Here is a 20,654-nt window from a genome sequence, read left to right as displayed (position 1 = left end):
GTCACTTTGGTGGCCCTCGCCTCCTTCTCTCCAGCTGAGTCAGTCTGTCCTCCCTCCCCTGAACGTGCTCCGCTCCCACTCTCTGAGCTGTTTCCATGGCAGTGATGTTGAGTTGGGCGTACCTGTTGGAGCCCCCTTCTGGTCGGGAAATCAGTGGTGAAAGAGAAGACATTTGGGTTGTATGTTCTGTTCTTGAAGTTGTTGCTTGCATTTTTCAGTGACCCTGTATTAACTATACTGGTAGTGCTGGAATAAAACTCGAAACCATTCATTTAATCAGTTGGTAAAAAGTGCAACATTATTTTAAGACGTTCTCTTTAATTTGCCAATTCACTACTTAGAATTGTAATGTTTAATTGCTTCATAATCATAGACTACAAATCAATTAGCACTAAATATTAAATGTATGTCTGTTTTCAGGAATAAATTGTTTTTTCACATTCATTCAGTTTACTGGTCTGTTATTTTTGTTTAATTTAAATAAATAAATATATATGTCTATGCAGATGACATTTTAGCCATATTCTTGTTTTGACCTGCATTTGTTCCTACCCCTTATAATTCTATAGATGCACAAAAATGTCTAAAACAATGAGTATTCTAATGTCTGTGGGTGTCGAAGACATGAGATTCAAAAAAGTTACCTCTGACAGCAACGTACGGACTGGAGACTGGAACGGAGCTGGGCTCCTGCAGGTCCAGCTCCATGTAGAGGAGCGGTCTGTGAGTTGTAGCTGGTCGGGTACTAATGGGGAGGTTAACATAATTAACATTGGTGTCACTATGGAGCCGAGTGTCCAGGTATACGGACGGAGGAGCTTCATGGGTAGACTGAAAAATACCTGAAGAAAAATCCAAACAGGATAGCTGTTAACTGGCTGCTCATTCAATCCCGGACCAGCGGGAAGTGTCAGTATGTCAGAAGTGAGCTACTCTTTAGAGAAATACTCAAGTTAAATAAGTATGCAAAAAATTACTATTAACATATTTGAATTAAGGAACTCATAGTATATCAAAAAGACAGTCTGTCAAAACACGTAATTGTATAGTATGTGAAAAAAGTCATAGTACAGTGTTATACAGTATGTCTCTATAGACACTGTATCTAATACTACTATACTATTATTATTATACTATTTTGAAAAAAAAAGTAATAGTATAGCAGGTCCAAAAAAAAAAATAAAGAAAAGTCTAGTATAGTTTTTGAGAAGTCATTAAAAAAGTCATAGTATAGATTTTCGAAGAGTCATGTATAAAGAAGTTTTTAAAAAGTCACAGTATGTTGAAAAAAGTTACAAAAAAGTCATAGTATAGTATGTAAAAAAAAAAAGTTTAATTCATAGTATAGCATGTCCAAAAAAATCATTAAAAAAATATATAATTATAGTTTGCCAAAAAAAAGTCATATTACTGCATTGCAAAAATGTCATACTATAGCGTGTCAAAAAATGTCATGTTGTAGTATGGCAAAAAAAAAAAAGTCATAGTATACTAAGTCATAAAGAAGTCATGTAGCATGTCAAAAAATTAATAGTGTAGCATATTGAAAAAGTTTTAAAAAAGTAAAATTTATGTTGAAAAAGGTTGTCAAAAAAGTAATTGTTCATAAAATTGTCATTCTTGTCAAAGCCGTGTAGAGTATGATGTTAAAAATGAATTAAAAAACATTAAACATTAAAAAGTCATAGTATCATATGTCATAAAACATTTTTATAAAAAAGTATAGTATAATATTTCATAAAAAGGCCAAAAAAAGAGTCATGATATGGTATGTTAAAAACATTCATGGTATCTCATTTTCACCCTTGAGTCCAGGTAAATGTTTAGCCAAATTTGGAGAAATTCCTTCAAGGCATTCTGAGATATTGCATTCACAATAATGGTATGGACGGATGGATGGACTGGTAGACAAATGAGGTGAAATATTCTTACCACTGGCTGACGTTGGCCTGTGCATGCTCAGAGCAACGGGCAGAGATGGAGTGGCAGGGGGGGGCAGAGAACACACTGACCTCTGCAGACCTGCCAACCTATCGCCAGCATCATTCTGCTCCTCACAGACAGGAGGATCTGGGAGAAAACCATTCTGATCATTCACTTACATCACAAATTACATCCAGTATATGGGTTCTGCAGTCCAAATTCATATATATTAGAGACGTCTCCTTCTGCACTCTCCTTCCCAGACTATTAAGTTGACGTGGGTTGCCAGGTTGGGGATGCTCAATCTTCGTGAGCGCAACATTTTACTGTGCCAGGTGGAACAACAAAGAAGATCACATGAGATAAGCCTTATAATAACACAGGACGCAAGTGATCACATGGAAAAGTTTGTGCTGTAGTGTATATACGACCCGTCTAACTGGAGTGTCGTTGCGTGCTGTCAAGCCACAATTACACAAGGCAACATCCAGCATCAGCAACAAAAAAATGATTAAATATTCCACACAGTTTCTTCTGCACATCAGCAGCCGTGTTGGAGACTGACACACTGAAAAGAGTTCACGCAGCTCCATGAAGAACTGAATCATAACTCCCTCAGGAGTTCTGAGCAGATTGAGATAACTCCACAGAAACCGGGGTAACAGCTGTGTGCATCAATCACCATCTTCTTTCATAATCAGGTCGGACAAAATGTTGTCTGGAGTTTTAATTACAAAAACACTCAGATTGCTGATGAGCAACATGTGATACACGAGTGTTCGGGTTCAAAACTCAAGTTTAAAAAGAAGTTCTGTACCAAGTCCCAGGAAACAGTAACTTTCCTCTGAGGGGAGAGCTCTAGGGGTCCTGGGCTGCTCTCTGATAGACCTTAGCAAAAGCCTTTCCTTTACACTCTCTTTACAGAAGGCAGCAGGTGTCCGTCTGCACTATGATCACTATGGTGAGCTATGCTGGCTCTATGTATATACACTCCTATCAGCGCACAAATTAACCAAAACGTGGGAACATTTGAATTAATTTGAGGTTACCAATTACTATCTTGTGCACACAAATTAGTAAATTGTGGCCTCAATGTGTGTGTGTGTGTGTGTGTGTGTGTGTGTGTGTGTGTGTGTGTGTGCGTGTGTGTGTGTATAGAACGTTGAAGAGTATATGTAGAACGGAAATTTTAATTTTTTAAGGAGAACATACTTGCTGGAGCATTGTTGACAGAGAAGACAGGACCTTAATTTTGCACATTTCCTTAATCTCTGATGGCATATCATGGTGATTTTATGTTTTTATATGGTAAATGTATTACAGATTGCTCCTTCAAGTACTTGAGTAAATGTACTTAGTTACTTTCCACCACAGAGTAAGACCTAAGCACACTTATTGCATAAACAAACCTGGTTTATCTGCAGAAGGTAACAGGCCTGACTGTGGGTTGGCAACCTAGAAAATCAATGACAAAAAAAAAAGATTTCAGTTTATCTTGAAGCACTCCAGAATATGCTTATGCTTATACAGCTTATGTACAGGGTATTAGGAAATAAGCTTGTTTGATGGTTTTGTCAGGTTTGGCTCAAAGTGCTTCTATATCACTTCTTCTGAACTGCAGCCACAAGTGACATAATTATAGCATAATGCCACATTGAATATGCCTTCAAGGCAGTCAGTCGATTTAAAAATATCATCATGTTTATCTGTGACATGTTAGAAAGTGACAGTAACACAAGTAGAGAGAAGCATTCAATTCTAAATTCATAGCAGTGATATTGCCGCCAACAGATAATTATTATTTCAAGTTTTAGTGGAGTAATGTCTACCTGGGCAGCTAAAAAAGTCCCTCTGTGTGTGTTGTTGTCCAAGCTTTTCTTTGCTCTGTTTACGTAGTTGGACTTGCTGCGCAGCAATCCCTCAATCATAGATTAATAAAAATGTAGCACCTTTTAATTCAGCCACTATTGACTACTGATCATACCAGACCAACTGAGCCTATAAAAAGCAAAACCTCTGAGTGCTAATGAATTCAAATGTTAATTTATTAGAAGAGTGTGTGTCTTCTTTCAACTCGTGTTTCCAGAAGACCTGGAACGAAGAGGCAGATCATATATTACCTGAGTCAAGCATCTGTTCCTCGCTGACCGCCACTGCTCTGGAGTAATGTAGTTGTCTGAACCATGACTGCACTGGAGACACAAGAGATGTTATCGTTCAGCGAGGGTTAATTGTTTTTTCACTGCAACATTCAACATTGTTACAAGTGGGTGGGAAATAGCAAGTGTTCATCCTGTGAGAAATGTGGTTTGATGAGGGGGGATAGCGTAAGCAGCGAGGCTTTAGATAGGATTGATCAGGAGAAGGCATGAAGAGAAAATGGGGTGTCTGGCTTAGACATGAGAAATCTCTGACAATGTGTCCCAATTTGCCATTTTCCTCCCAGCTAATAAATACAACAGGCTCGAGCTTCAAGAATATTTATCTGCCATACGTTTTGTTTCAAAGCTCATAATACAACTTGTGGACTCGGGCGTCATCTCATTACCCTCCATGAAGGATGTGTCGGTTTTGTCACACTGAACCTCCTCAGAGTGGAGATATGATCAATACGAAGAGAAAAGTCATTTCGATTTCATACAATAGGATTCTCCTCTGCAAGGGTTTCTGTCGGGTTTCATCACTACGCATTAACTTTCTCATTCCCCCTTCTGTTCGCTCTATAAAGACGATGTATAATGAACGCACACACACTCTCCTACACAAGCTGTCAGAAATCACAAGACATGCTGCTTCCTCTCCCGCTCGGATGACAATTTACCCGCTACAAGTGGGGGACAGGCTTTTCACACCTCTTCAGAAAAATTAATTAGATAAAAAAAATTGGAGACGTCTCTTCTTGGGGCTTTTGAGGTTTCAGAAAAAAGTATCAAAAGCGAAAACATCGATTCTAGACAGGTTTTTTTTTTTTCTATAATGGCGGTTCAACAGTTTAACGGGGGGCCTCTAGGACCTGACTTTGATTCCCAGACACTTCTGTTTGGTGTTTGACTCAACACGTTGCACTCCCTGAGGTGGTCAGACCAAAGACATGCCAAGTCACCTTGCCTGTAGGGAAGTACACGTTTGTACAGCATGAGCCGGAGTATGGTCTTAAAAACAAAGTGAACAAATGGTTAAACGTTTCTTTTTCTTTCAGTTCTCTGAGGTGGTAGTAATGGTTTATGATGTTCCCCAGTTTGCATCACGGAACAGCAAGTAATAACTTATAAACAAATGATTATGCACGGTAATCTTCTTCCTGCCTTTCTGCTCCGGTGGCAAGGACTGCTCAGTATTTTGCAGTGGCTTCAACATCCCCACGAGCCTTTATGGCACCCACTATAAATCACAATTACAAAGGCAGACACCCGAGTGAGTCATTAGGTTGAATTGAAAGTGGCATTGTGTATGAGAAGAGAGTAGATCATTGCTGCTTGAACTGCTGGTGCATCAGTCCCAAACACTGCAAAATTCTGTAATACGGTAAGGGCAGAAGTTAAAATTTACAAAAGGCCAAACAGAGGAATACTAGAAAAGTAGACGCTCAGCAAGACACTTGAGCCCTATTCGCACTGGGACTGATATTACCAGGGGACCTCATGTGATTTAGCAATTCACCTGATTTACCGGGTGCTGAAATGGGTGCCTCAGCCGTATCACTTGTACTCACCCGGCCTCTTTCCTCTACAGCCACACCATAATTCTGAAGAGCTCATCCTATTTTATTAGCAGAATTAATAGCTGCATTAGATCCCACTTACTAATGAAAGAATAAAGAATAGCACTCAGGGGAAGCCGAATCATTATGGAGAAATTAAACCCAAGAGCTGGAGTAAGTGATTAGCATGAAATATTTGCTTCACACTTAATGCAAATGTTTGCATGGAAGCAAAACTCCCAAAGAGAACTTTGGAGAAAGTTGGAGAATTTCTCTTTAGCGCTGAAAACTAGAGGCTGAAGAAAATTATTTTTCTGAGCTTGTACTAAATTATAATGTGATTAAACAAATCTGCTCAGTGTTAGACTTACTGTTTATTAATAATTTTAAAAGTATATTTTCTCTGGTCCCACTGATAGAGCCAATGTTAGATATACAGTAAAATACGTTTTAATTAATGAGGAGGTGTTTTAATTTCATACGTACCATCATTACATCATTATCTAATGTTACTCCCTCTGATATGCTAGAATCTGTGTAGTTGGTTTATAAGTTGACAGATTCATTGATGTATTCATAGAGTGTAAGAATACCAGTACCTGTGTTTCTCCACAAACTAAGCCTCCAGGAACCAGAAGGGGTCTGGGTGTAGACCTCTCCTCACTGTCCACAGAGGGCGCCCTCTCATTGCCCCAGAAGTGCGACTGCTGCATCATGGCCTGTTGCTGAGCCGTGGGCCACGAGGGACTGTTGCTCAACCTTTGTCCCTGACAACCCGATCCATCCCCGCTGCCCTTGGGGTCTCTGCCCAGCTCAGGTGGGCCTTCGTGGATGGATAGCTCCTTCAGGGACAGGGTCTTGAGCAGACTCTTGGGGGTGTCGTACTGCAGTCGTAGCAGGCTGGGGATTTGATACTCCTCACTCTGCCTCCAGGAAGCCGATGAGCTAGACCTTGAGGTGCAAGGGCATGAGGAGGAGGAGGAGGTAGCAGAACTGTGCTCTGGGGTAAGTGTGGACTGGAAAGGGGAGGGAGGAGTAGGGGAAGGAACAGCAGGAGGTGAAGAAGGAGGCAGAGCAGGAAGGCTGGCCACAGAGCCAAACTCGCCCTCCCCTCCCTGACTGGCCATGTCCAGACTCCCAGTACATGAGGAGAAGCTCCCCGAATACGATGACTGACTGCCGGTCGCTATCCCAATCCCACTGTCTAACGAGCTCTGCCGCCCGCTGTCATGGAGGCCACGAGGATGGAGCTGGGCGGAAGACGGACGAGTCCCGGAGTTTCCCATCACAGCAGCGTAGAGGCGGTCGTCTGAATTGGTCAAAGCCTTCAATGTGGAGGAGCTTGAGGCCGTCTCGTTGGAGAGGTGCGGCCTAGCTACCGGCTCCGCCCAAAACGGAAGTCTGCTTCCATAGCTTGTGTCTGATTGGCTCGAGGAGGAGCTGGAGATGCTGCTTCGGTCGTCCCCGGCAACAGATATGCTACAGCTGTAACTAGAAGCTGGAGAGGGCAAGAAGATTGTTAGATCTTGAAAAAGTTATTTTTTTTTTAACCAATCAAAAAAGGTTAAACTGTTAACAGAACATGTTATAATTAATACGTAAATAATGTCTCTTACTAGGCTCTTGATAAACAAATTGTATGTGAAATAGGTTTTTAATTAAGGGATCTCATTTTTTTATCTTTTTGTAGGCATTTCTATGCAGTGAAGTCAGAAATCAGTGACCTCTGACACTTCACATTACTGACTCATACACACACACACACACACACACACACGTAATTATGACATAACTTTCCCAGACCAATGACTAAGCCTTTTTCTGGACAGAAGCATGCAATGGTGTATAAGAAATCCCAACATGTCATGACAAACTACAGCAGAAGGCCTGATTAGATGTCCTAATATGATGCACACTATTCCGCCCGATACATGAGTTACATATTGGATGTAAAAGCTGAGACGAACTCAACAGTGTAACGTACCTGTGCTGCTTGCTAGGCTGCATTGTGACAACATGCTGAGTCTCTTCTCCAGCTCTGACGCCTGCTGGCTGATACGTTCCTCTGCCAGCACTGGATCAGCATTGGGATCTGCAATGTACACATTACATTAGGACATGCACGAACACAGCACGAAAGCACACCACCTTCTGAGTGTGTAAGAAAAAGCAAATGAAGACGAGAAGAACCAATTATATGCACGCAACTAATGTGACGACGACCTTAAAACACATTTCCACCATTCATTATCTTTTCTGAATCACTAAGTTTAAGGCGTGAGTAAAATGTAGAATGAATCAACTGTTAACTTGATCTATTTTTTTGTGTTTGTGTGAAACAACAGTTTGCTAGAATGCCTTTTAGAAACACAGGTTGCACAAAAACCAGACCAGAAAACGTTTTTGTGTAATCAAGGCAGACGTGGTAAGAGTGCTACTGTATGCAGCCTCCTCCTCTTGTCTGCCGTGTGTGTGTGTGTGTGTGTGTGTGTGTGTGTGTGTGTGTGTGTGTGTGTGTGTGTGTGTGAGTGTGTGTGTGACTTGTAAATGTAACGTCTCCCAGGCGGACATAGGCGCCTCGACTGTCTGTTAGAACATCAATTTAGTGTAAACCCCTGCCAATTACGCACGTAATGCCTGCTATAGATACATTATATGTGTGTGTGTGTGTGTGTGTGTGTGTGTGTGTGTGTGTGTGTGTGTGTGTGTGTGTGTGTGTGTGTGTGGCAGCATGCAAACATCTCAGTGCGTCAGTGTTTGTGTGTATAGGTGTCAACAACCTAACCCCTGGATCGCCGCCTCTGGAGCGCAGCAGCTAATGCTGAGGTGCAGATGCCAAGTTTGTTCACTACGTTATGTGAGGTGTCAGCTAACATTTCTAACATAGCTGGTCCGCGCTAATTATAGCAGCAATGAATGTCGCAGGGTGACAGTGGGCCTCAGAGCGGACTGACACAGGTTGCCTGACACTAGAGGAAATGTTGCAGGGAGCCTACATTTCAACTGCTGACGTTTTAATGCTCACATGGGAAAAAAACAGGTTTATTTTAGAAGTTAAATTTTCAGTATTCGGATATTTTTCTGAAGCTGAAATAGCAATTCCACATGTTATTGATGGCACAGCTTCCCACAAATGCATTTGAACTCCCCGTTTAATAGGATATGAAAGTGAAATACAAATTAAACTCATTTTACAATGTCAAAATATCAAGGCAATTTCATCTCCTACCCAAATAACACCCGCCTATCAATAACCTCTCCATTTTCTTAAGGTTGCAAGGCCAGATGGGTTTTAGAAATGGGTATTAGAATACCAGATGACATATGGGTAGAACGTTTCAAACAGATTCCATTACTGCAAGGTAAAAAATACACAGGATTATCTTAACGTTTCAGTGATAAATGTTAGGAGAACGTTAAGAAGACTCAACAATTCCCCTCCAACAGCTTTTTTATTTGTATTTTATTTAGTCTGTATTTATTTGATATCTGTCAATCTTATATCATTTTATTATTTATTACCTTCATTTTTAGGATTTGTCCCTTTTCCCTTTTGTTCTACTTACTTTTGATATTGATAAATGTACATTGACACAATAATGTGCTGAACGTCGAATCATTGACTCAATTATAAATATATTTGGTTTAAAATCAGATGAATTAGCAACTAAAGCATCAAAAGTAAAACCTGCTCATGAGGCAGCAGAATGCCCCGTCAGTGTAACGCTATCATGTTATCATGTTATGTTATTGCTGTTATGTGAGGTTTCATAACTTAAGCTTTTTTAATCATTTATATAAAATCCTAATAAAAATCTATTTTCATTCCAGGTTTTAATGCAACAAAAAAGGATAAACACCAAGGGGATGAATGCTTTTGCAAGACAGTGATATATGTTGTGAAGAATTTAATTAAAAAGGTATTAAGTGTAGTTTTTTGGGGGCAAAAATGGATCATCTTATCACAATATGGACATATATCATTCCAGGTAATACTTTCCTGTGAGATATAAGCGGTCTTCACTTAGAGACTATTGTTATAGAGGAGCACAGAGGAGCGATAGAAAGCTTCGTCACATGGTGCAGCGACAAACACCTGAAGCTCAATACGAGCAAAACCAATGAGCTTGCGGTGGACTACCAGAGGAACAGGAGCCCTGCTGTCCTGGTCATCATCCAGGGAGAGGCAGTGAAGAGGGTGGACCTCGGGGTCCAAATGTGTGCATGTGCTCGGCCAATAAAGTAGATCCTGATAGAATACAATGTTGTCTACCATGACAGTAGACAATGCTTCAATTATGGACGTTGCTACAAAAAAAGCCTTCACCCCAGCAGCACAGAAGATCTATACAATCACCACAGTTTCAAGGTGGGCACGCTTCGTATCACCAATTCAGTGACCAAATGTGATTACAATTTCCTCTTCTGTTCTCTGAGTCATCGTTGAATAATGTCCAAACATTGTTTTTTGCATTACGTTGTGGTTTTAAGTTCACTTTGGGAAAGAAAATGTAATTTTATCATATTGGACATTTGTGTGAAATGATTAGCGTATGAATTTTTAAGTTAAGGCCACAGCCAACAGTGACCTTTGACCCCCAAATTTGAATCAGTTCAACTTTGAGGGCAAGCAGACTTTATGCAAAGCTTGGAGAAATTCACTCGAGGCATTCCCGAGTTATCGCATTCACAAGATTTGACCTTCTTCACCAAAACCATGAACCATATCCAAAAGCAGATCCTGAGACGTGTGTGTTTACTGGTAGCCTCGTCTCGGTGTCTACTCTGAGGTATGACAGAGTCAGGATGTCTTGGTAAGTGTCCCCCCCCCTACACATATTTGTCATCTCAGAAATTCCTGTAAAATTAGCAGTACGTTACAATAGCTCAGAAGTCACACACAAAGGCATGACCCCTTAATCCACACAGTGACCCTTGGGGCTTTAAGCATGTGGTGTTTCTGTTTACATGGCGCCTGACTCAAACGCTAAACATGCACACTCACCAGACAGTAAACCTTTATAATGGAAGTCACAGAGTCACATACCATTTGTATTTTCTTTTTTAAAGCTCACATGGGTGTGTGCATGTGTGTGTTCACCTGGCAGGGCAGGTCTCAGGCCATGAGGGGTCCTATTCGGGGTGATGCCCCTGACGATGCAGTCAAACAGGAAACTGATCTGCTCTCCGTCTGAACAGGACAAGAAGAAAACGCCAGCCCCTGGAGGACGGATGGGGAGAGATGGACAGCACCGTCAATGAGAGACATGTGTATTTGATGAGAAAAGAGGACAATGCTGTAGCATATGATGAAAGGGAATATTGTTTTTTAAACAAGACCAAACAGTATTGAGTGAAGTCCAGAAAGCTGTTGTAAAGGCAAGGCTGTTCTTTGAGGCAGCAACAACTCTTTCTTCTAAAAGTTACATAACGCGTCTCACAATTCAGCCTCCACTCTGCTATCAAATCCACACAGAGGTATGAGTCTGTGAAAACTCAAGACAAGCAAAAAAAAAAAAAAAGCCTTACTCAGGGGTTGGGTTAAAAAACAAAAAAAAAAAAACTTTGTTCTTATGGAACTGAGTTTGTAGTTAATACATGAAAAGAAAGAAGTGCTGAGAAAGTAGAGCAGAAAATTGTTAAAAAACAGAACCTCTGAGTCAGTCGTGAGGAACGCCAGCCAGCAAAGTTTCTTTGCTTAAATGTAATTTCAAGCAACATATTAAAACAAAAAGAAAAGAATGGCTGTTATTAAGAGCTGAATTATGTTCGTATTTATGAGACACATCACAACATTAACACTTGGGTGAAGGTATCTATCCATCTCATCTGACTTATATACGTGTTTAATGCTATTAAAATATGCTTTTCGGGGGAAGCTCAACGATTGTGTTATGGAAACCTATTAGCTCCGTTAGCTGTTGTGTATTTTATAGTCATTTCTTAGATCATTGGAAACGTTTGAGCTGCTTATCAACTCACCAGCTCAGTCACACTTTCACAATGGGAGTAGATGCAGCATTAAAGTACCCTCACAGATGCTATCAGTGGAAGGCAATTAGCTGAGATGATGCTTATATGAAGCCAGGGTATTACATAGTGAGCTATTACACTCTCTACAACTCTACACACCTAAAAAGAAAACATCAAAAGCTCAATAAATTCTGCTGTTTTAATGCAAACGACTAATCTGAACTGATTGAGGGACTCAAACTGGCCTTTTTGAAAGACTTTTGTGAAGAAACAGGTTGATTTTACCCTCTAGGTCACACGTTACAAGGTTACACGGAAGCCCTTCTGTAAGCCATTCAGAATTCCAGATCAGATGAATGGAAATCAAACCCTGGCCTTCCAAAAGGTTCTTCAATGCCCACCATCAGCACCGATAATTGCAAGATCAAGAGGGTCAAATGTATTTTTTACACTCTGTCATTTTTGTCACGTAAATGTGCGAAATCGCACCTCATTAGCTTATTATATATTGCTTATAGAATGGTTTATGCCACATGTCATGTGGCTTGCAATACACAGTGAATACAGCTCAATTAAATTACATTTTGGAACATTTTTTTCCAGCCTTTATGGGTCAATGTCAATACAACCATTTAAACCAAAGTCATATTCTAGCATTAGAAAGAAAATCAATGGGGTGCTGATGAAATAAACTGTATTTCTACATTTTTTTGTCATTTTCTTGGAGGGCATTTCTTGGCAGGTCCTCATGTATTTCTCATAAATATGCTGCTGAGATTCTTATTCCAGCAGTGATACATATCTGACCATAGGAAGAGGCAGCTTTTGTGTCAGATTACAACAACCTTGAATCTGATGTTCATCTTCTTGATTCACACAGGCTACTTCCATCCTTTAACGTTTCTATAACTACACTGAAACATGTCATTATGATGACATGTATACACTGTAGGAGTAATGGGTCAAAGGCAGGCTGAAAGCTCTTGCTGGCCTCAACACTTCTAAGAGGTGGAGAGTCGGATGAATGATAAATGGACCTGCATTTATATAGCAGTTTTCTAGCCTTTTCCAAACACTCAAAGCACTTTGCAGTACAGCAACATTCCCCCATTCACACACGCATGCTATACTGATGGCCCATCAGGGTCTAACTAACACACACCGATGGCACAAAGCTACAGTACAGGACAGTCCTGTCTCTAGCATTATTCATCATAAGATCATCCATTTAACAATACTAATAATGATTACAATCATATTAATCAGGAACCACAACAGAGCTAAAAATGCAACAATGCATCTTTTTTTTTCCTTTATCCGGACTATATGAACTGAACTACAGGTGTGAAAGCAACTTAAAGTCTCATATCGTTAGAGAAGTAACCACCTCAAACTTGCATCAACTGTACTACAAGATAAGTGTGTGTGTGTGTGTGTGTGTGTGTGTGTGTGTGTGTGTGTGTGTGTGTGTGTGTGTGTGTGTGTGTGTGTGTGTGTGTGTGTGTGTGTGTGTGCGTGTGTCCATAGCAGTAGAAAGGCTGGTCATATCACTGTGATCGACAACTCTGCAGCCAGGAATCATAGAGTTCGAGGCACAGCTGACGTTGAAAGTGCAGCTGCAGCAGAGAGCACATGGGCAGTCAAGGGTAAAATATTTTTATACAGCAGCATTAGACGGCCGAGGGACCAGCGTACTGATTTGCTCGAGCAAAAAAAAAAAAAAAAAAAGCCTGAAGGGAAACTAGGAGCTGATAAAAGAGTTTATATAAAACATTTGGTTCAAAGTACAGACTGAGGCGGCCCACCATATTATAATTTGCCCCGCCACAGTTTCATAATGTAGGGAAAACATGTTTTACACTTCTCAATGGGTGGGTTGTCTGACTCTGGCAGGGCACAAGGCCCGAGCTGAAAGCGATTCATTGCTCTGACTGTGCAGCACTTCTCAGCCAGACGTCACCACTTCTGGAGGCCATTGACTTAGTGCTCGCTGTGCCCTCTCTCCCTGCGGGGAGGGTCATGGTTCTGGAGCAACAGTCCACCAGGGGGGGGACTATCGTCAGTGACTGTTTTTGCCTCGTCAACACTATTCATATTTATACAGGCAATGTGTTTATGATTCATTATTTACAAGAACTCAGATGTGGAGGATGAAGTGGTCTACTCCGATCTTTCGACAATGCCACAGTGTGAAGACACTGTTGTGAATAAAAGTCCTGCTTCCAAAATGCTGTTTAATTAAAAGTACAAAAATATTAACATCAAAATATATAAGTATAAAATATAAAAGTATTAATTGTGCAGAATGGCCCATTTATTATTAATAAGCATTATTTAAAACTATTGATGAATTTGTCTGTTGATCACTTCATTTTGCGGCTGGTACAAGTGGAGTAAACTTTAATTACTTTATATACTTATTATTATACTATATACTACTTAATAATACGCTATAAAGTAAATAGTTGAATCAAAGTTTAATCATTGGTTATTTGTGGAACTAATTGCTGATGGCTGTGCAGCTGCCTCACATAATGAGGTCCACTTTTGCTGAAAATACCTACTGTATGTGCCTGTGATTAACTCCTGATAATAATATTAACAGCTGTTAACATGAAATGGCACTCATAGTCAGAGACCATGGGGAAGGATTACGTTTTTCAATGTCAACCACCTAAGAGACCCAGTTAACAGCTGATTTTGCAGCATGCTGACAAGTGGTATTCCCGTCATATCCGACATACGAGGCGAAGAACTGTTCAAATGTTACTTTAACATTCCCCTCTTCTAACAATACATCCATGTAACATCAAGTATCTATTTATGAAATGAAACCACACACTTTGGGACCCTCCTTCCCCCGGGACTATGCATCAACTTGAATGATTTGAGTGGAATATTCCTTAAAATCACACTTCAGGATGTTTTCTTCCTAATGATTAAATTCAGAGTGACAATAAAAATGGTGGAAGTAGGACACAAGTAACATCATTAAGTCAAGCGTCTCTATTTTAAATAAAAAGACTCTCACATAAGTGGTTGGTGGTTAGTTTGATGTTTATTTCCATTTCCATTTATTATTACTTTGAGCTTATTGGTCAGTTTGAGATGTATATATTAATGTAGGCCTATTTATTATGTTGGGTTTGATGTTCAGTGATCCAGATTTAACACAGTTATATAGGCCATTTATTTAGGTATAAATTACTTTGACTTAGATGTTCAGTTCAACAGTTATCCAGTTTGTACAGTCTGTTAGAGACTGTTCAATCATTTTTTTAGTATCGGCAATTAATCGGTAATTGGGCATTTGCTACTCCAAACTATGGTTTTTATATCTGCCTTGAAAAATACATCATCGACCTCTAGTAAAAGTACATCAACATTGTATTTAAGTGCAGCACTAAATGTACTTAGTTTAATTCTTCCTCCATAGCCTCACACTGATTATACAGTAACTGTTCTGCACCATTTGCACATCTTCGCCCTGATCATGGCCTTATAGTATGATGTAAAACAAAAGAAAGTCTGCTCCATAAAATCACCCCTACTGGTGTGTCTCACATGTACTCACCAAATCCAAATAAACATGTAAAAATGTAAGCTAACACCCCGCTTTCCCTCGCACTCATTCAAGGAATGTCACTTGCCGATTTGACTCTCGCATCTATCTTTATGTCATTCTGTGTCTGCAGCCATGCCAAGAGGGCCTCTCTCTACTGCCCTGGTGGCTGCTGGGTAATATGTAGATGAGGCGAAGGCGGAAACTGTGATTAGCGGTCCAGCCAGCAGGCGCTACGCGATTGGCTGACGGACCACTACAGGGAGGGCTGGTATTTATAGATGTTGCTCATCAGAACACTGAAACCAGAGCCTGTGGCCCTCAGGGTTATTCCTGTAGGAGCCATGAGACACACACACACGCATACACACACACACACACACACACACACACACACACACACACACACACACACACACACACACACACACACACAAAAAAACATAAAAAACATTAAAAAACTGCCTTTCATTCTTCACATTCATCCCTATAACAACAGGACATTCAGAGGCTACATAAAGCCTGAAAACCGCACAAACACACACAGCATTAATTGGTAGGTAAAGGTGAGTTGATTCATAGTAAGTCATTTCATATGTGGATAAAGTTACTCTATAAACACCTGCAATAAATCACAGTTTTTTATGCGAGTCAGTGTTAAATGACAGATCTATAAACCTATAAGCACTAAAGAGAAATGAAAAGGAGTATGTATTTATGTAAAGGGAGCACTGTGCTGCAGTTGTATATCACATGGACAAAGTTACTGGTCCGCTGAGTTCTCACTCGCTCTCAGTCTTTCAGTGAACATCAGTCTCCGATGGTCGAATGCATTCTCATAGAATATGTCAGGCTACAGGACAGCTGATACATGAACACATTTTCTCAACTCACAAGCAAAGATATAAGCATTTTTTTAGATTATCGTTTAAAAAGGCCTATTTGTCAATTTATACAGGAAAATACCAACTAAATTCACAAAAAGAGCTACAGTGTTGGTTTGGGAGGTTCTGCTCATGCAAAATGCAACATGTCTTATCACTGTTGCTTCCAATCGTGGACTGAATTCTGGTGTAACATGAGATTAAAGGAAGAAGCTCTTTGATTCTAAAACACAGATATCCCCTTTGCATTGTCCACAGCTGTTATTCAGCTGTTAGTGTTGAAAGAATTGCCCTTTTTGGCTTCAGGCCAACGTGTCTAAACTCACACTGCAGTCAAACCTTCTCAGGCCGGGAGTCACTTACAGTATCCGCAGCGGGTCCCCCCCTCAAACACGAAGCCATTCGGGACAGCACCATAGCGACGCAACTCCGGCAACTTCCAGTGGCCGATGATGACGGGTGGGACGCCTCTGCTAAGAACCAATAGGTTGTTACACAGGTGGAGGGAGGCGGGGCCGCTTTCCAGTTTGGTACCTGGCTCGACATTGACGCTGAACCGGTGGACTGGAGGAGAGAAAGAGAGACTTCAGTTATAAACACTATAACTGAAGTATCATTGATCATTAAAAAACAACAAACCAACAGGACACACACACACAGAAGCACTTGAACACGTGTACAGGGAAACGATGGCTGTGTTAATGATGATTAAGCAGTTCTTAATGCTCTGCTGGCAGCCATTTGTCTCTGCTCCGTTCGTGCAGATGGCCCTCTTTCAGTGCCAAAGTGCATCTCTCCCTCTCACAGCCAAACACGCACCATACAATGCCACGTATACAGTAATGTGAACATGCATCCAGGTGCTTGCAAGGAGCTACACATCCTAAGATGCAGCTGAGAGCAGCATCATGCACGTATCACTGACCTCAAGCGTTTTTCTAGCATAATGAAATTATGTAAAACCAAAGGCTGCCTCGAAGGTAAGACATGAGTTTGCTTTGGAAAATGTTGCCACACATTCACAATTTGCAAGAAGTGTAATCTGAGGTGAAATCGTTTTTTAACATTTGGCCAACAGCAATGTGGAAAAACGGCAGGCATGAAACAGACTTTTGTTGGGGCGAAGAGAGCTGCGGTGATCTGCAAGGGGATGGAGCCTCGGAAATATCTTGATGGTAACGTTTTTGGGAAGAGGAGCAAGAAAAAGTACCTGTTCAGAAAGAGTCCTAGAAATAGAAATGGCTGACTGCAGAAATGTAAATTCAACCCACGATCTGGCTGTGACGCACAGCTGAAAATCAGATTAGAGAAGGAAAACATTCGGGCAGGGATAAAAAGGTATTTGTAACTAGGTCCAAGTTAGAACTCTAAGGTGAACCATTACAAACTTATAATTGAAAGCCAGAGGGTTTGAAACAGTGGATATGTTTGTGTTTGATACTCCTTTGAGCTGTTTGCCTGGGATTGTATAAAGAGAGCAGGTGGAGGACTTCATATGAGGGCACAGAATTTAGTGGAGTAATAGGCACCCGAAAAAGCTTCCTTGAAACAAATAAGACGGTTGTTAGTACTGCTGATCCACAAAAAACAGCCTCCTCATCGGCTTGTGCAACTCTCTGGGATCCTTGCTTCTTCTGGAAACTCGTGCAAACACAGAAACTAAACAGATATAGCCCAACTAGCTGAATTTCTTGATGTACATCATCCAACTGCAGCTTTGCTGAACCAAGTTTCCGCCTAAAGTACATGAATCACTCGCACATCATATTCTTGAACAAGTACTCGGGACTGTGACGTCCCCACAAGGACGAACCACTGACCCTCTCCGAGGCTGAATCGGATGCGGGCGTCCCAGGCCAGCAGGGCGTCTCGGCTGTTGAAGCCCAGGACCAACGTGTGGGCCAGACAGAGGATGGAGAGAGTGTAGGATACGCCGTCATACCCAGGCCCTGGCTCCACACCACAGATCCCCTGAGGGGAAAAAGTCATTTACACTGAGAATTTCAATTGCATTTCTGACATTCTCCTTTATTACGCATTCGTCAGCCTCTATCGAGAATATTGTCTGTTTGTCAGCTTTTTTTAACAGTCTAGTTGTGACCCACCTTCTTATCCAAGTATTCTCATTTGGTCTACCTTGCATGTGACAGCATAATAAAATATGTGATGGACCAACACGAACGAGGTGAAGCTGCCACCAGTGCATTCACCAGCTTTAGCGAGTCTTTGTTCCCGCTGCAGCTGAACGTACCTCCAGCGATCCATTCAGCCTCTCCTTGTGGCCGCTGCCCTTATCCTTCCCTTTCTTCTTCTCCTTATACACCAGCAGAGACAGGCAGTCTGATGACACACACACACACACACACAGAGTGAGGAGCTTTAAGGATGGAATGGGCTTGAAAAGTGAAATATTGTGCTCAAGGCAGAATATAGAACAACAAAAGAGTAACTTTTGCTTGCATGCCTGCCTGCATTTATATGGTACTGCTGTCATAACAAAACCCTAAAACAATGAAGTGATCCACTGGCACAGCTGGGGATGAAAGCCCACAAATACACACACACACACATACACAGCAGAGTAGCCTACATTCTACCCACTTTCTCCAAAGGCACAGCGGTGGGCATCTCATCTCTACACTTGTGTGTTGGGACATACTTTGAAGCATGAAGAGGCAAGCCTCCATTACACTGTGGCAATGTCATAGTTTACGTTTTAGCTGGAAGGCTTTCGAAACATTCTCCTTAAACCCAACGGGCACTAAAACCAACAAAAATCACTCAATTTGAAGCAGACGTCTCAATTCCACCGGTGTGTATCAGCGTGAAGGCAGCACGTGTTGACGCGGATGTGTCGCGTTGGCGCTCCTCTGGCGCACAGCCAAGAAACCAATTGACAAGTCGTGATTTGTTTAAACTGCACACAAGCAGATGAGATTAGCGCCGAATGATACGGTTGCATCGGCTCGTGGTTTCTGCGCGATTTCAATGGGAATAATAATAAAAATGGTTGTGAAATAATAAAAAGCCGTGCCGCATACCTGCGACCGGAGAGGGCTTCCGAAGGACGACGCACCGAGTCTTCCACTGTGAATAAAAAAAAGTTTGTAAAGAGACAATGAATGAACGGTTTATTCCAGCAGTTGGTCCCAAAAGTACGGGGAGATATTAGGCGAGTTATTAAAGCTTAAAAAATGAAAAGGAATAATGGAAAATGGCACCTTTTTCCCATCTCTAAACTTGACTTGTCCCTCCGCGACAACTGTATCCGTCATCTTCTGTCATGGTTGAGAGCAGCTGTGTGTGTGTGTGTGTGTGTGTGTGTGTGTCACCTCTTCCCTTGTCCAGAGAGAGAAAGCGATAGAGAGACAGAGAGAGAAAGTGCGAGAGACCGTCCAATGGAAAATAAAACACAATGAAGACCGTCAATCACCTTTGTACTGAGCTGATCAATTATTAGAACTATGTCTGCAATCTTCTCCTTTCATCTCGAGTTATCTTTACTTAACTGTGGTTGGGTTATGTAATTACCAGCTTTCTGGACGTTTGTATTCATATATCCATTCCATACAGCGCTGTACTATTAGACAGCTCTGTTCACACATTCATGTATTTATATTATAGATTTATTCTGAGAGAGAGAGAGAGAGAGAGAGAGAGAGAGAGAGAGAGAGAGAGAGAGAGAGAGAGAGAGAGAGAGAGAGAGAGAGAAAATAGCCTTTACAGTCAGCTCCAGACTAAACCTGCACTCTCTCTCCCCTCGACCTCCTGCCGGGTTAGTACAGTTGTCATCCTGCGTCGGGTACTTATTGTTTACGACGGAGCTAATTCGATTAAAACGGAATACCTCGCGAGGCTGGCTGTGAGCCGGGTGTTAGACAGGGCTTCATGGTGCCTTAACGCTAATCACTGGAGCCCCAGTTTAATCTGTAAAAACCGTCTCCAGACTTGATGCCAATTAGGAGACTTAAAATGAGAATATCAGCTCCAAATCCGTCAAGAAAAGACTTTATTAACATGCTATGTATGTGTCAACTGAATGGGGGACACAAGGGTGGATATACACACTTCCTGCTGGTTTTACTGATTCACTGTTGACCAACAAGCTCCAGTCTGACATGCAGTACTGATACACCAGCATGGCCGTCTTGACCAAGAAAGGCAATTGACCGGGGACTGGATGTTTTCGGGGCGTGCATTAATTCCAAGGCCTAAGTTCAAGGGCATTTATTCTTGGAAAGACAGGTGAATTTAATGAACAAGCTGGTGCCACTCATCTTAAAAAGAGTTGGAGCCCCGGCACGTTCATGGTCAGTCATCCTGAGAAATGCAGACAGCTGCAAAGTCTGAGGGTTACAATTTGTTGATATAATTCTAATTCAGGTGGTTGACATGGTAAAACAATTTATGAAAATTAAGTTTTTGCTGACTTTAACCTCCTAAACCCTGAGCTCTTTTTGGTTTGGTTTTTAATTTCTTTTTTACTATTTGGGCTTATTGGAACCTGATAAGTATAAAAACAAAGCATCATCTTTTGACATGATGTAGTTTTTGCAAGTGTCCCCTTTAAGCAGAATCGATGGTATAGACGACCCAAAAGGTGATGTCCACG

General features: G+C 41.3%; 1 protein-coding gene across 1 annotated transcript; it reads right to left on the bottom strand.

Annotated features, from left to right (window-relative positions):
* Position 1: 1 nt before the first annotated feature.
* On the bottom strand, positions 2–19,371 carry dok7b (docking protein 7b; the record flags this gene model as incomplete). Its single annotated transcript, XM_084006353.1, has 13 exons — positions 19,264–19,371; positions 19,084–19,129; positions 18,294–18,382; positions 17,863–18,013; positions 16,406–16,606; positions 10,725–10,844; positions 7,608–7,715; positions 6,223–7,121; positions 4,044–4,115; positions 3,333–3,378; positions 1,933–2,070; positions 645–842; positions 2–138 (listed from the first exon to the last, which is right to left on the bottom strand). The coding sequence occupies exons 1-13, from the start codon at positions 19,315–19,317 to the stop codon at positions 2–4; spliced, it is 2,259 nt and encodes a 752-aa protein (XP_083862479.1). The 5' UTR covers positions 19,318–19,371.
* Positions 19,372–20,654: the final 1,283 nt, after the last annotated feature.

This window comes from Eutrigla gurnardus, assembly GCF_963514095.1.
Source record: "Eutrigla gurnardus genome assembly, chromosome: 3".
NCBI lineage: Eukaryota > Metazoa > Chordata > Actinopteri > Perciformes > Triglidae > Eutrigla > Eutrigla gurnardus.
Note: the sequence above shows the minus strand (reverse complement) of the source record. Positions and strands in the feature narration are given on the sequence as shown.